Source organism: Hipposideros armiger, unplaced genomic scaffold, assembly GCF_001890085.2.
Source record: "Hipposideros armiger isolate ML-2016 unplaced genomic scaffold, ASM189008v1 scaffold_309, whole genome shotgun sequence".
In the NCBI taxonomy this organism is placed as follows: Eukaryota; Metazoa; Chordata; class Mammalia; order Chiroptera; family Hipposideridae; genus Hipposideros; species Hipposideros armiger.
In genome coordinates this window covers 1,471,797-1,489,275 of record NW_017731659.1, presented here as the reverse complement: position 1 = coordinate 1,489,275, position 17,479 = coordinate 1,471,797, and the positions used below count along the sequence as shown (strand labels likewise).

At 39.5% G+C, this 17,479-nt stretch overlaps 1 protein-coding gene across 1 annotated transcript in view; it reads left to right on the top strand.

The window, feature by feature from the left end:
- HSD17B12 (hydroxysteroid 17-beta dehydrogenase 12) overlaps positions 1-17,479 on the top strand; it is a 142,871-nt gene that overhangs the window by 81,283 nt on the left and 44,109 nt on the right. The window contains exon 4 of the mRNA XM_019659974.1: positions 10,288-10,395. Coding sequence (XP_019515519.1) covers positions 10,288-10,395 — 108 coding nt within the window. The remainder of the gene's footprint in view (positions 1-10,287; positions 10,396-17,479) is intronic.

The window sequence follows — 17,479 nt, the reverse complement described above, 5'->3', positions numbered from 1 at the left end:
TAAGTGAAACTGACTTTTTTCTTTTTTACTACAAGTGAAGAATATAGTGACTTCCAGTATAGTTAGGTGTTACTGCTTTGATTCATGTTAAGGTTCTAGGAGTTTTACCCACTGTTGCTTTTGTGCTATCAGTCAACACACTGAAGCAAGCAAATAATGCCTTAGTTTTTTGGGGTTTTTTTTTTTTTTTTACTCTTAGGGACCCTCAGGGTCATGGACCACACTTTAAGAGCCACTGTATTGACATATTTATGACATCTTATTAACAACTGGATCTAACATGGTTCAGGAAAAAAAGTTACTTGTGCAGTATTTGCAACTTTTCTTTGCTTGAGATTATTTCAAAATTAGAAAAACATAAATAAATGGTCTTTCAAATGTTGAAAACTGAAATTTATGAGAATAATTTGCAAGTTTCAGCAATATCCCAGGAAGCTCTTGTGCAGATGAAATGACGTACTATCATTTAGCAGAGTTCTTGGCATCCAGTTGATGCTCAGTAATTGATAATTATAATAGTTATTTGTCCTGTTTAGTTGGTAGAGTGTTAACTGCGACCTTGTGCTTTTTACTCTGTGTTCTTTGGGGCATCTTAGATTGGGATGATTTATGTCAAGTTGTTGTCCTTAGTTCTATGAGTACAGGAGAAAGAGATTAAATCAAGCACTTTTGGTTTAATATGTGAAAACTATGCTCTTTTAACAATTTAAATGAAAATAGGTAGGTTTTGTGTGTGTGTGTGTTGAACTACATTGATGGTCAATGTGTTCATTTTTATAAAGTAAATACTCATTTCAATGGCTGATATTTAAATTTTTATGGTAATTTTTTCAAAAGTTCCTGGTTTTGTTTTTTAAAGAAATAAAAGCACTTAAGCTTCCTTTTTCTAAATACCAAAGTGAGAGTCTCAGATCTTGTAAAGAATACTTTTTTCCTGTGGCAAGATTTCACAAAACCAAAACGGAATTGTGTAAGAACAAAGTGACAGATTAAAATTAAAAGAGGTTATTTGAAAAAAGCAAAAAGCTCAATCAGCATTTTTAGAAAAAAAGGACTGGGTGATATTTGACTTCTAATTAATTTTAGCCATCTTTCTCTTTGAAAGAAGGGAGGAATATTACAGAGGGTTACAAAAATATCTCTTTTGCTTTTCAACTTGGTTTTTAGTTCACGGTTATCCTCTGGCCCAAATCTCATTGGAAGTAATTTCATTCTTCAAGTCAAGGAAGAGAAGAAGTAAGCTATCTCAGGAAAAAACTTGCTTTACTAAAAAAATAACAGAGAAACATTTTATGTGATAAAAAGTGCTCAGACATGGTCATAGCAACATTGCCTCATATATGAAACTGTGAAGACTGTTTCAGCTCTAAGATATGATGGTTTATTTACCAGATTTCTAACGCAAATGGATAAAACCATTGTGTCCTCTCCCTCCCAGAAGCTGTGTGTCTAATCAATCATAAAATCCTTCAGAAAATAGCTCAAGCCTCTCCCAGCTAGCCTGCCTCCCATTTTCACTGCTGCCTCTCTCCTTCGGGCCCTATTCTCTCACGGAACTAATGCAGCAGCTGCTATGTTCTCTCCCTGCCACCGTCCCTTTTTATAACAGGCTGTGTGTCTTCTCCTCTGCCACTAGGATTTCCTTCCGAAAAAACAAGTGTGATCTTGTCGCGTCCCAGCTTCATAGCCTCTGCTATGTACTCAGATCACAGGATGAAACGTAGACTTGTTCCAGGATTGCCTTCATAGGTGTTCACACAGGGCCCCATGTTTAGAAGGGCCCAGGCTTCGTTTTAATGCCCTGCTGTCGCCATCTTGAAATTCTAAATACTTTTTGAACACGGGGCTCCTGTTTTTATTTTTTTTGCATTGGGCCCTGCAAAATTATGTAGCTGGTCCTGCTTGTTATCTTGGCACCCACAGCCTCCACCAGCTTCCTTCTCCAGAATTTTTTCTTTCCGTTTCTCCCTATGTGCCACATACTCCATCCACAGGGATTTTTACAACATGCTGTTCCTTTCTCCCACTTTTCTGCCTTTGCCTACTTCTCCCCCTTCTCTGTATGGCTAATTCCTACTCAAGGACTCAATGCAAATATCGCCTCCTATTTAAAACCCCGCTCTGCAAGTGTGAGTTGCCTTCTCTCTGCATGCTTTGATCATATTTATTAGAGCAACAGCCAACTCATAACTCCTTCACCAAAATATGACCTATTTCTGGGTATCTGCTATTATCCTCAGGATAAAGTCTGACGTGTGGGCACTACTCAGCGTGTACTTCTTGAATTTATTCAGTCGAAACATATTACTGAGCTCCTGTAGTGTACCAGGTACTGTTGGGCTCTGAGTGTGTAGTAGTAAAGAAGAAAGCAGACATGGACCCTGCTCTCACAGAGCTGACAATTTAGGGAGTTGAGGTGCTTTGCCTGGTTGCAGATGCCTGTGCCCCTGAGTTAATGAATGAGCATAGGCCAAGGTTTTAGGGTCTGAGTTAAGGATGGGAAGTATTCTGCCTTCTTGACTAGTGGTAGTGGTGGAATATTATAAACATTGGAATACCAGAGAATCACGCATTTAGAAACTGTCCTCAGTTCGTTTCATGACGTTAAAGAGAAGTGTGGGCATCAGCAGGGTTCTATGCTGCTTCCATCAAATCCGCAACACTACTGATCTTGAAACAGTGCAGTTTAGAAGCATTAAGAAAGGACAATGGCCAAGTAAACTGGCATGCCATCAAAGATAGAGCACCTTGATTTCAAGGATAAAAAGTAAATAAAAATGTGCATCTTGGAATAGATAAAACAATAATTCAAAGGTTAATCTCAAGCAAATTGAGTCAAAGAAATACTTGGACACTACAGGCATGGCTAACAATAGTATATCATGACCATTGATTCCATGGATTATACAGTAATAAATAAATCACTGTTTAAAGCGGAGTTGGATATGCATGGTCAACTTGAACAAGTACATGCAGCTGATGCCAAGAGGAAAGATTTAGTGACACACATGATGAATACGGCAGCCTGTGCTTTTTAGGAAAAAACAACCAACGATGTGTGATGTAGTTATCTTTGTAGCTATTGGCAGATACAAGAAAAGAAAACAGTTGTATAAGACTTTACAGTTTCTTAAAATACATTCTTATGTGCCATGACATGTAATCCTCACGAGAACCCTATAGGGTGGGTGTTATTTCTTGTAGTCATAGAATCCCTGAAGGTGAAAGCTTGAGTGAGGGCCCTTGGCCAACGAGGGACTCGAGCTGGCACCCAAGTCCAGGGCTGCTAATTGCATCGCACGCTTTTCCAAACAAACTCTGTGTCTTGGTCAGCTCGGGGTGCCATAACCAAATATCATAGCCTTGGTATCTGAAACAACAGACCTTTATTTCTCTCAGTTCTGGAAACTGGGAAGTCCAAGGTCAGGGTTCCGGCAGATTCAATTGCTGGTGAGGGCCCACTTCCTGGCTTGTAGATAGCTGCCTTCTCACTGTGTCCTCACATGGCCCTGCCTGTGGGGAAGAGAGGGCTCTCTCTATTTTCCTCTTATTATGAGGACACCGATCCCATCACGAGGTCCTCACCCTCATGACCTCATCTAAACCTAATTATCTCTGGAAATGTCATCACCTTGGAGGTTAGGCCTTCAACATACACATTTGGGGAGGCACCAATATTCAGTCCATTACACTCTGCTTCCATAGTATTAGCAATGTCTTCTTGGAATCTTAAGTATAGTAATGTTAGGGATATTTTGTGCATTTTTCTTACCTCAAAAAATAAAATTCAGATGTTGACATTGTCAGACCTTCCTCCCCCTCCACCCCCATGTAGAAAATACATATCCATATTTGAAAATTTCTTCAAAGGTCACTTGTCCAAGTTTCTACAATGCCTGAACCAAGGGTATATCTCTGAGCTTTCAAAAGAATGGGACCTATTCATGCCCTATCAATAGAACAAATTCACGTGGCATAAGGTTTTTATTTATTACAGATAGTTGTTCTAGTTAAATATGTTGTAATGAATAAAATATAATCACCTTGGCTTAAAATAAAGAAATACTTGGTTTGGTATGGAATCCCGATGATGCTATGATTAATTTTTTGATTTGACTGAAAGTGGGTCTCCATATGAGATTAAAATTGTCATGAGTATATTTTCAAGGGCAGTGTACAAAGGACCATTATTTGTATAGCATCTTGAATAATTATAAATAAATGGGCCTTTAAAAATGGAGTCAGATGAATTATTCCCTTCTAGGTCACAATCACCTTTTCTCTGCAGCTACATAAGGGAGGCTTTCTCTGTGGAAAGATGTCTCACCCCAAGGGGTCACGGGTGGAGGGAGACGGCAAGGCCTGGGGAGAATAAAGAAAATAAGAAAAGGAGGGAAGTGGAGAGAATTTGTTTAGGGGACTTTTTTTTCTTTGTTTTCCCCTTAAAATTAGAGACAGTACAAAAGACTAATTGTACTTTTTATATGTCTAAATATTGTAAAACATTTTATATGAAAATAGAGGGGTTTTTAAAACATGCAATATATTTTTATAGTTATTAATTGAATTTAATGAATTTAGATTTAAGAAGATAAAATTGGTAGGCATTGAATATAGTACTATTTCCCCAAGAGTTTCTCCTCTCTCCCTAATTATCATTTTTTAGGACTGGGGATAGGGAGAGTGGTCTACGACTCAAATACCCTCAACCTTCATCTCCATGCCCCTGAGTTAAGCTCTTGGAGTACTTTATTCACGAGACTGATGGTTTCTCATAACTCTAAAATGTTTCTATTTGTATGGGAATGACAGTATCCGGGTAAGGCAGATGAACTGACTTGTTTCTCAATTTATCTTAATGCTTAAAAATGCCTATAGTTAGTACCTTATGTTATTATATCTCATGTAGACATCTCTTATCAACATGTAGTTTTATTTCAATAGAGAAGAGTTCAAGAAGTATTGAGAAGATGATTTTAATGGGTTGGCCTAAATGTGTTTACTCATTTAACAGACATTTGAGTGACCTCTGCTATATGCCAGGCATTGTGCGAGGTGCTGGGAATACAAAGATGACAAAGAATGATTTGTGTTTATTGGGAAATAGAAGCTCTTTGAATAACATATTGTGGTGAGCGCTTGCTAGGGTTTTAGGGAAGCTCTGTCTTTAGGAACAAAGCCGAGAGAATAAGTAAGTAGCTTTACCTCGGAGGAAATGGGAATCGTGAAAAGTCACCCACAGAGGTGGTGACACAGTTGGAATCTTAAATGATGAAAGTTATATTTGGAAAAGATGGGCAAGGGTAAATGTAGCAGGAATTCATAATGGATAGTACATGGAACTTAGGGGGGGAAACAGATTGTTTATTTGGAGCAGATGTAGGGACAAAGGAGAATCTCTATGTTATAGTTGGTTTTTATTAATAGAAAAATTGTAAATAATGCATGAGTTTATGTAGATTAGACCTATTTTCTAGCATTCTCAGACCTAATATCCCCTGAAATCCAGGGGGGGGGGGAATGCAGAAAGTCTTTCCAGGACCTCTAAAATTATTCTTTGAGAAAGACTGTTAAACTTCAGAGATGTCAATTTGTTGAGCAACATGAAAATAATGATGGGCAGACCTAGAAGTACGTTAAACATCAGACTATTCTGAATATGTTCCTGACCATTCTAGGTTTGAACCTAAAAATGTGTTAGTTTTAATATTGAGAGGTGCTTTAGCAGCATCTTGAGACGACTTATGGGTGGAGTTCCTTCTCTGTCAATTCCAGACTTGACCTTGCACTCACTCAGGATCCTCTGATTAAAACGGAGCCGTGTGACTAGGAGTGGGGCACCCAGGCTTGGAGGTGATGGAACGGCTTGAGACAGTGGGGACATTCATTATTATATAGCTCTATGGTTATGAGTGAGACTTGCTTTCTGTTAATTCCATGATTGTGGTTGTGTGGTTTTCAGTGGAATAGTAGATAAGAAGGGAATGGATGGTATAGTTCGTCCAGCTATTTCTTAGCATCATTACCTACTGCTTAAGCCAGAGTTGATATTTCTGCCTCCATTTCAAGTGAGTTGACGGCCTTGAGCAGCTTATATTGATCATCAAGAGTGTTTTGCTTCTTCGTGTTTGATCTTAGCCACTATGCTGAGAGACAGTGGGCCAAGACCATCTCAGACTCACTTCAATCTGAAAAATGAGAGGGGCCATGCTTATGTTTGGCCACAACTGTAAGTGGCAGGCTGCCAGCCCATCCAGTTTCAAATACTGAATGGCTTAAATCAGAAGGAATAATTAACAATATCGAGTATCTTTGCATAATGGTGTGTAGCATTCTAATAGTGGAATTCTTTAGTTCTTTATTTTCTTTACAAATGTACAACCACCAGATTTTTACTATGAGACACTGAATAAAGGGAGAGCCACATTGTCATTCTTCAGAAATTGAATTGAAATGTTCAGTGCAGCCCCAGTAAAAACAGACTAAGCAAGTGAGGATAACCAATAAACTTCTGAAAAAGAGTAATAATAAAGGAGCCTTGCACTGTCAGAAATATTAAAAATTATCTTAAAGCTAGAATGATTAAAAGTAGGGCATTATGAAAGAACAGAGAAGTAGTCTAATAAGCAGGCTGTACCTTGGGAATGAGAGCCTGGTAGGTGCGAGCTGTCCCCTGGCTTTGCACTCCCACCGCAATCAGTCCTTGGATGTGGATGTCACGGGAAGGACATGATCTTGGTTCAGGCGACTCTCTGAAGCTGAGACACTTCCCGAAGGGGCTGATACCCGAAAGCTGTCTGCTGATGATACTCCGGCAGCTGGGGCAACCAGAATTTCTTCAAAGGGACAAGTTGCAACCTCCAGATTCACTTGTTTGTACATCTTTATCCTACACATTTGTAAGGGCATTGATTTGAACTTATCACAGCTCCTACCCTGGAGGAAAGACTTGACAGAGGCTGTCACCCTTTCCGCCTCGTGGTGGGCGGGGATCAGAGTACTCAGAGGCACCCCTCCAAAGGCCTCGGTGAAGCTCTTCTTCCTCAGCAGCGGGCTGTTGCTGAGTTGTGGGCTGGTGGTCTCATGAAGAGCCGTGGGTGTGGGAGGTGGTGAAGGTGGTGATTATGTGTATATGGTACTTATTTCTGTTCCAGGTGCTTAGTACAGCCTTGTGCTGATGTTTCAAATGAGAGGACTCGTGTTCATTTGGGTTGGCTTCTGTTGGTAGGATCAGGTGAGGGCTGATAGGCTCTGGGAGGGAGGAAGATGCCTAGATGTTTTCCCCCCAGGCTCTAGGGAAGCCAGCTACCTCCCACGTCACCTCAGCCTTTTCGAACACGTGTCACAGTTCTCTTCTGATTGCCTGGGCTCAGAGAGAGGCATCTCCTGTCCTATTCTTAGATAACGTGCTGCTATTTTTGATTCACGCACAACTTGGTGGTGGCAATCAGGCGGTTCGTGGAATCCTCAAAGCCCATCCATGGGCCTGGTCAGGAGAATGCATCTCATAATCCTGGGAAAGGAAATGTGAGGGGAATCTGCTGGAATCTCCTGGGGAAGGTTTCCTCACTAGACAAAGGACACATAGTGGGGACACCCCATTTCTACCTGAACATTGCCGCCTGCATGGGATGCTTGAAACGGCAGTGGCCCTCTTGAAACCAGGAAGGAAGCCAGCCTTAGGGCATAAGAGAGGATGGAAAGACCCTGGGTCCCTTGTCACATTGCTGAGCAACTGAAAAAACAGACCCAAGTCCTTGTCTTCACAATGCTTAATTCTAGCGGGAGCAGATGACAACAAACACACGTATTATTAAAATACATATTGTGTGAGAGGGGGTAAGCGTGATGACAGGGCACAGCAAAGCAGGGAAGAGGGCAAAGAATGCTGGGGAGGAGTGGTTGCACTTTTAAAAGGGCAGTCAGGGAAGGTTTCTCTGCGAAGGTAGCATTTGCTGAAACACCCAGCCGAGACGAGGGATGCCAAAGAACATCCCAGCAGAGGGGACAGGACTGTACTTGGAGCATTTCTGGTGTTTGGCTCTTACTATACAGGACGTGGAACTCTCGGAGGTTTGCGAGGAGGAGAGGGACACAATCTGACCTATGTTAAAAAAGAGAACGCCCACAGCAGAGGCAGTGAAGATAAGAGCAAAACAGCAGTGTCAACTAGAACATGACTTAGGATAACCTGGGTTGTAAGTTCAAAGTTTTACTTATCTTGAAAAACTTGCATCAGAAGCCATTTTGCTTATTCTAATGTGAACACAAAGAAGGAGCTTACTTGACAGTTCTTACTATATAACATTCTTTCCAAAAGGGTCTCCGAATTTTTTTTTTGGTAGCATATCTATACCAGACTCTCCAATATAAGCAGATTCACCAAGTCCTGTGAGATTTAAAAGAGTAAATTTGATTCAGGGATTCTGAGGGGGCTTTTATTACTAGACAGAAACTTTCCTAAATGTCAGTATATGGTGCTAGTATGGCAACAACATACTTTTTGCTTTTCATAAAAGAAAGAGATACATTTGTCTTATTCCTGAATAAAGTTTTACATTTAATAAAAAGCGTCCTTCAGCCTTTTGGTGTTTTTTTTCCTTGTGAATTTGTGGCTCTAATAAAGGCAGAGTTCCTTACTTACTTCTGGTAAATTCTATGAACCATTTATAGTAAAGACATGTTGGACCAGCCGTTGTGAAATGACAGTGCAGTGTCTGTATCTCCGTTCCATAAACACAGATAATAACCCACTTATATTGGAAAGTAAGGATGCCTTTGACATCAGATAAGGTATTTTCCAGGTCAGTTATTATCCTCTCTAGTTTATTCATGGATTCCTACCCAGGGTCAATAATTCTCATTGAGCCTCACTAAGAATCAAATCTCTCGTGAACCAGCTCTTTAGTTTGAGATGTAAATGCTTTTAGATAGAGACCAGAAACCTCCTTTGTGGATTAATGCTGCATACTCCAGTGAGCCAACATGAACTTCGAATGAAGAACAATTTATTTTGGAAGCTTGATTTTTTTTTTTAATTGGGAATAGTGTGTTTTTCCAGGACCCATCAGCTCCAAGTCAAGTAGTTGTTTCAGTCCAGTTGTGGAGGGCGCAGCTCAGTGGCCCATGTGGCGATCGAACCAGCAACCTTGGTGTTATGAGCACTGCGCTCTGCGCGCTAACCAACTGAGCTAACTGGTCGCTTCTGGAAGCTGGATTTTTAAATTAATTCTTTGGAAGCCTCATCAAGTTCCAAAGAATAAGCTTTCTTAGCTCACTGAACTTCACTAAGTAATGTGAGAGTGGGGTTAGTTGAGGAGAGAAAGAGGAGGCTAGCTTTTATGGAGTGCCTCCTGTATGCCCGTGGGTAACACCTGAGTCTCACACCCTAAGTTGGGTGGTCTTACCTTCATTTTCCCAAGGGGATATGAGCCTCATGGAGGATGGACATGTGCCAGGCTCAAGGAGGACATGCGACTTGCTCAAAGTCATTTAACAGATAAGCGTGGAAATGAAATTGGCACCCATGTCTGGGGGACCTCCCAGTCTGTGCCATCTTCTCAAGGGGCTCACTTGTGAAGGCAGCAGTCATCCTTATAGTCACTTACCTCAGATGAGATGAGTTTGGTTTCTCCAGGGTCTCGTTTCTGGATTTGTTATTTCCGTGAGCTCTGTCTGGACCTTAACAGTCCTGTGCAAAGCAGAACATGGAGGTCTTTCTTGTGTCACTTTGTAGCTTTATTACTGTGCAATTTGTGTGGATTTTTAAATGTTGTGACTGTTAGCTATTAACCAAGCTCCTCAATTCCAATATGATAAAATTTGTTTTGTTTTCGTTTGGGTAAGGTGGAGTTTTTGTTTTAATATTTCACAGACTTTCAAATATTTTACAACATAAAGACTTTTTCCTGAAATTAGGAAGCATCAGTTTGCAATTAAAATCACAAAACCGGTGATATTTAAGAGTATATAACATGATATGAATCATGTTTTATTATTAATATTTGTACCTAAGGGTCTAAAAAAGAGTCATTATTGATTTATAGAAGGAGAACCAATTAAGGAACACTCAGCCAGCTCTGTGACAACATTGGAGTTTTTATTGAAGATCTATTGTGTTGACTCTATATCATCTCTTAGATGGTGTCATGCTCTAAATTATCCTGCTCTAAATTTCATATCAAATTGGGGGAAGGGGAGAGTTAGAAAGGATAGTGTCATCACATGTTTATTCTTAATTGCCATGTATTAATTTTCTCCCTCTCCATTTGTGTTTTTTTTCACTAGGAGAAAAATTCAAAGTGGAAACAAGGACCATTGCTGTTGACTTTGCATCAGAAGATATTTATGATAAAATTAAAACAAGCTTGGCAGGTCTTCAAATCGGTGTTTTAGGTTTGTATCTTTATTGCCACATTTATAGATTCTTCTTGTATTTATCGTTTGGCTTTTGCTATGTACGTTTTCTTTTTGGATGTTACGTATTCCGTTGGTAACATGACTAGTGAGATGAAAATTGTCTTGTTAATACAATTGATCATTAGATGATATTCTATATATGCTTGAATCTTTGTGTTTTTAGTTATATTTGCATGATTATTTTATAATTTTGGTTGTTTTCCCTGCCTGCTTTATTTCCAGTCTCTGATTCTCTCTGACTATATTTAGAGATAGTTATATGGTAGTAATCATTTAAAGTAGGTGATGCCAACTCATATTTACCATTGAGGAAATGAAGGCTTAGAGAAGTGTTCCTCAGCCTTGTGTTCACCATCACCCCCTCCCCCACAGGATCCTTTCTAGACATTATTTCCCCTTAATCTTCCCTTCCATGAAATTTTAATAACACAGATACACCATATATCTCATTTATGTATTGTATGTATATCTGTGTTTTGTACATAAAAAGAATAAGGCCTCATACTCCTCACTCCTGAACCAATTTGTATCCCCTTAGAGAAGACATCTATCCTCCCAGTTGAAGGAGTGGCTTAGAGATTAGGGACTTGTCTGAGGTCACGTAAAGACGGAGTGGTGCAACTGGGATTCAGCTCTCTTATTTTTCTTTTTGTCCAAGCCTACTACTCCCTTTTGTTACACCTGAGCTACCTTGCTCTTATTACCAAACATTGATGTTTTTGCTGAGATATGGAAGGGTTGGACCTTGTTATGGAAAAAAATGCAGATTGTAAGGGAAAAAATGACCTCAGTAAAGTTACCCGCCGTTCTTTGAGACTTTTCTAGAAAGAAACAGGGCATCTAGTTCAGAAAACCTTGCCTTCTTGACTACACATCTTTATCTCACTGCCTAAATTGGTGTAAACCTGGTATTTATCGTTGTTTTCTTTACGGGGATATAAAAGGAAGAAAAATGGAAACCTTTAAAAAAATGTTTCCTAACATTTCTTTATAGTCAAGACCTTACCTCCCTTCCTTATACTATAAAAGGATGGTCTTTTAGTTAATTTCTTTTCTTTTTTTTTTTTTAAAGATTTTATTGGGGAATCGGGGGAAGGGGAACAGACAAGTTGCTGTTCTTTTATTCTTCAGTCTAGTTGTGGAGGACGTTGCTTCACTGGCCCAAGTTGGCACCATCATTGCTCTCTTCCCGGACGAGGCAGAGCAGTCGCCGGCCTCTGGACAGCCGCTCACAGCAGCTGCTGGCTGCTCATGCTGGCTGCCGGCTACACACAGTAGCTTATGACAGCCCACTGCAGCAGGGGACTGCAGCCTACACCATCACTGGCGACTCATGGCAGCCCAGCTCCAGGTCGAGCTGCTGCTCAGCATCTTAGCTGTAGAGGGCAGTGTCACTGGCTCTCATATGTGGGATCCGAACCGGGGCCCTCTGGCATCCCAAGCCAGTTCTTAACCAACGTGCCACTCGGCCGGCCCAATTTTAACTTTTCTAGTAGCCACATTTTTAAAAAGTTAACAAATGAAGTTGATTTCCATAACGTATTTTATTTTAACCCATAGTATTGCTTTAGCATGTAATCCATATGAAAATTATTGGAATATTTTGTAATTCTTTTCCCACAGTAAGTCTTCAAGTCCAGTGTGTATTTCACATTTACACCCAGCTACATTGTAAGTGTGCACTAGCCACTGTGCCTAGTGACAGACATCTAGCTGTAGTTCACGTGCACTGTCTTTCGTCCTCGGTTTGTGTGGGAGAGCTGTAAATATAATTTCTAGATTTTTCTTATGCTTTAACATGGCTTTCAACCAGAGGCAGTTTTGCAGTATCAGGCAATGTCCAGAGACATTTCTGTTTTTGTCACTAATTGAGCAGGGGGAGGAGGAAGTTCTGGCCCCCAATGGATGAAGGTCAGGGATGCTGCTAAACATCCTACAATGCACAGGACAGCCCCGCAGCAAAGAATTATCAGCCTAAGAGTTCAATAATGCTGTGGTTGAGCAACCCTACTCTAAAGTTATACTATAATTAAACAGTTCTTATGGAATTCTTATTGAGACACACAACACACACAGACATATACACACACACTTTTGTTTTCTAGTTGGTTACAGATCAATAATAAAAATAATTGTAGGTGATATTTGCATAATCCTTTAAAGTTTATAGCAGCCCTTCCACATATGTTATCTTATTAGCTGGCTATATGTTTAGGTTTCCTCCTACTCTACTACACCTGTCTCCTTAATCATAAGCTTTGCATAATTATTGTTGACAGTTATTAGCAGATATCTTATACTTATATTGCATTGTAATTTTGTTTGTCAAGATTTTTGAGGGAACTATTAAAACACTTATGAGCTAAATGTTATCTTATTGCTAGGTCATGTTTCAACTCTAACTCATAGTTCCTTCTCTAGTGTGGACATAGAACTTGTGGGGTGGGGGGTTGATGCATTCTTATGATTACCTGGGTCTCTAGCCCCTTGCCCTTCTTTCTTCCCTCTCTGCCCCCCATCCAGATCCTACATACCCCCACCTCTGTCTAGTAAGGGGGAAATAATCTTACTCATTCTCCTTCCTCTTCTACTAATGCCAGCCTCACCTTTATAACATTCCCTAAAAGAATAAACGAATGGATTGATTTCTAATAAAATCTAGCAATCAATATTAAGTCATAGGAAGGAAATTTTTTTGTACTGAATATTAATGAAACCAGTAACGATAAAAAGAAAAATAAATCACAAAAGTACACTCCATTGGTTTGAATAGCATTAACCACCAACATATATAGTCAGTGCTTAATAAAGAAAATTAGTATTTTCAGAGCTACAAAGGAAAATGCTAAAGCCCTTTGTCATGAGAGAAACATTAAGTTTTCAGTAAGAGAAATGGAAAGAAAACAGCCATGAATTGTGTGAATTTATACTAAAAGGTCACCACAACTTGATAAGACTATAAATGCGGAAGGTTGAGAAGTTGGATTCTTAACTCTGTTATGTAAAATAAGTAAGCATCTGCTGTCTTATCTCTGGCAAATGCCAAGAAACACAGACCTGAGAAAGCTTAAAACACTTAAGCTATTCAGAGAAAATGACATCAGTACTGCTTTGAATAAGCAAACAATTGGTTAACCAAATGTGACTGCTATAATGCTTACTGGATTCCTCAAGAGAGACTCTCATGTGTGCCCCAAATTGGCTTGGAGGACTTTGCACAAACATCACAGGAGGTATAATTTACCAAGGCCAAAGGAGTAGCCTTGGATTTCAAGCATGCCACAGATAATACTTTTTTCAAATTCCATGACTATGACTTTTTAACTTTGAAAAAGTGACTCTTTATTCTAGAAGAAAAAATACAAAGGTCCTCCTGGAAAAATAGTTATTTAGTTTGTGATTCACTTTTTAAAAAATCAACTGTAGTTTTATCAAGCTTTTAATGTATCCTGTCCTATACCAAGAATTTCCCCAGGTCAAACGCTGTCAAGGCCTTTTCCACCCCTACTGCCATGGTTTATATAAGTTGTAGAAACAAGAGAATCATTGAGTTATAGGGTGACCTGTGGTGCAGTGCTGGCTTAGTGTATTCAGGCCTAGTTACTATTTTCAAAAAACAAAATTCATCCTAGTATATTTGAATATTATAATTGACTTTATTAAGCAATTCATGAATTGGGCAGCATCCCATCTAGCAACTAGAAGGGAGCCCAGGGATAGTATAAAATGCAAGGTGTTTAGAGGAGGAAGGCTGGAGCTATTAACAAAGGAAACGATTGTTTTTAGACCAGGATATCTTCTTTTTGGGGTGGGGGGGGTGGGGGAAAGGAATGATGAGCGTTTTTATTATGCAAATTGCCTCTGTTTTCTGTCTGGGGAGGTAGGAATGGAGAGGGTCCACATGAAAGATTGCCTGGTGCTTGACCAAAAAATTCCAGACTCCCTTGATTATGATTGTTCTGGGAGCGATTGAAACAGCAGTTAGGTCAGGAATTAAATGTAGGTTTGGTATTATGGGTTTTGGCACAAGTGATGCCATTTTGGGCCTGTGGTTTTCTTTTTAATACTACCCATCCACTTTTGTCTATTTGTACACAGTACCCATAATTTTATTGACACATCATTTTAGTAACAATGTATAAATAATAAATAAAAGTCAGTTGATTGCAAAAGCTGGAATAGACTTCATTATTCTCTTTTCTTCCTATGCCCTTTATAAAGTGAATAGTTGTTCCATTAATGTACTTGTTAGATTATTTTTTAATTAGTATTGTTCATTTCTCCTCAGCTGAATGCAAAAATATCTTGTGGTTATCCATGCCCATGCATCCTTATGGATTATGGGAAATACTTGGAAAGTGTTCGTGTTCCATTTTTCCCTCCTAAAACCTAGTGTTTTCCAGAATGTTCTGGAATGAAGAAGAGTCAAATGTTGGAAATACGTATCTTAAAAGATAGTTTGAGCAGAGATGAAGGGTGAAGATCAGTCAACTCTATCTCTGTTTTTTTTCTTTTTAAAAATGGTTTTATTTATTTTCTGGTTACGTTTTTTTTTTTTCTTTTTTAAAATAATGTTTAATTTTTCAATTACAGTTGATATACAATATTATATTAGGGTCAGAAGTACAACATAGTGATTAGACATTTATGCAATTTATGAAGTGTTCATCCTGATAAATCTAGTCTCATACATAGTTATTGCAATATTATTGACTGTATTTTTTATGCTATACTTTACATCCCCATCACTATTATGTAACTACTAGTGTGTACTTCTTAATCCCTTCCCCCTTTTCACCCACCCTCCTAACCCCCCTCCCATCTGGCAACCATCAAAATGTTAATTGTATGAGTCTCTGTTTCGTTTGTTCGTTTATTTTGTTCTTTAGACTCCACATATAAGTGAAATCATATTGACATTTGTCTTTCTCAGTCTGACATACTCCACTTAGCACAGTACCCTCTAGGTCCATCCATGTGGTTGCAGGTGGCAAGACTTCATTCTTTATGGCTGAATAATATTCCATTGCATAGCATGTGCACCACCTTTTCTCCATCCATTCATCCGCTGATGGACACCCAGGCTGCATCCATATGTTGGCCATGGTAATAATGCTGCAGTGAACATATGGATGCTCAATCACTTTGAAGTAGTGTTTTGGCTTTCTTTGGATAAATACCCGGAAGTGGGATTACTGGGTCCTTCGTCTCTTATTATATATAGCCTTCGTTTTAAAGTCTGTTTTGTGTGGTACAAGTATTGCTACCCAGCCTTCATTTTTTTTTTCCATTTTCATGAAATATCTTTTTCCATCCCTTTACTTTCAGTCTGTGAGTGTCTTTCAATCTGAAGTGAGTCTCTTATAGGCAGCTTATGCAAGGGTTTTGTTTTCTTATCCATTCAGCCACCCTGTGTCTTTTGATTAGATCATTTAATCCATTTACATTTAAAGAATTGGTGATACATATGTAGTTATTGCCATTTTACTATTTGTATTTTTTATCTTTTCTTCTTAAAGAAGTCCCTTTAATATTTCTTGTAATACTGGTTTGGTGGTGATGAACTCCTTTAGCTTTTTCTTGTCTGGGAAGCCCTTTATCTCTCCTTCAATTGTAAATGATAGCCTTGTTGTGTAGAGTAATCTGGTTGTAGTTCCTCGCTTTTCATCACTTTGATAATTTCCTGCCAGTCCCTTCTGTCCTGCAAAGTTTCTGTTAAAAACCCAGCTTACAGTCTTATGGGAGCCCTCTTGTAGGTAACTAACAAACAGTGTTGTTCCTGCTGCTTTTACGATTTTTTTCTATCTATCTGTCTATTATCTATCTATCTATCTATCTATCTATTTTATTTATTTATTTATTTATTTATTTATTTATTTATTTAGGAATTGGGGAAGGGGAACAGCCAAGTTGTTGTCCTTCAGTCTTAGTTTTGTGGAGGGCGCAGCTAGCTCAGCTCCAACTCCAGTCGCCATCCGGCAGCCTGTTGGCAGCTCACGGCTGCTCAGCTCAAGGTGCTGTGTTCAATCTTAGTTGTGGGTGCGTGTAGCCCAACATGTGGGAGTCGAACCGGCAATCTTGTTAGGAGCATAGCATGTACTGTCACCAGCTACACCATCCTGCCACCTGTTGGCAGCTCAGCGGCAGCTCAGCTTGGGCGCAGCTCACTGGCCCATGTGGGAATCGAACCAGTGACCCTGTTGCTCAGAGCGCGTGCTGTTAACCAACTGAGCCACATGCCTTAAGATTCTTCCTTTATCTTTAACCTCAGACATTTTAATTATGATGTGTCTTGTTGTGGGCCTGTTTGGGTTCATCTTGTTTGGGACTCTCTGTGCTGCCTGGGCTTGTATGTGTAGTTCCTTCACCAAATTAGGGAAGTTTTCTGTCATTATTTCTTCAAATAAGTTTTCAATTCCTTGTTCTCTCTCTTCCTCTGGTATCCCTATGATGTGAATGACGTTTGATATCCCAGAGGTCCCTTAAACTGTCCTCATTGTTTTGGATTCTTTTTTCTTTTTGCTGTTCTGATTGGTTGTTTTCTGCTACCTTATCTTCCAAATTGCTGATTCAAACCTCTGCATCTAAACTACTGTTGATTCCCTCTAATATATTCTCTATTTCAGTTATTGTATTCATTTCTGAGTGTTTTCTATCTCTATTTTGTTTCGTATCTCTTTGTTGAAGTTCTCACTTAGCTCATTGGGCATCCTCATAACCAGTGTTTTGAACTGTGCATCTGGTAGATTGCTTGCCTCCATTTTCTTTAGTTATTATTTTTTTTTCTGGAGCTTTATTTTGAGCTTTCTTTTGGGACATGTTTCTTCGTGTCCTCGTTTTGGGTGCTTCCCTGTGTTTGTTTCTGTGTATTAGGTAGAGGTGCTGTGTCTATCTCTGTTTATACTTAAGTTTTCAAAGCTTCTTAAAAAAAGAGTATTGGGCTGGCCGAGTGGCGCGTTGGTTAAGAACTCGCTTGGGACGCCAGAGGGCCCCGGTTCGGATCCCACATATGAGGGCCAGTGACACTGCCCTCCACAGCTAAGATGCTGAACAACAGCTC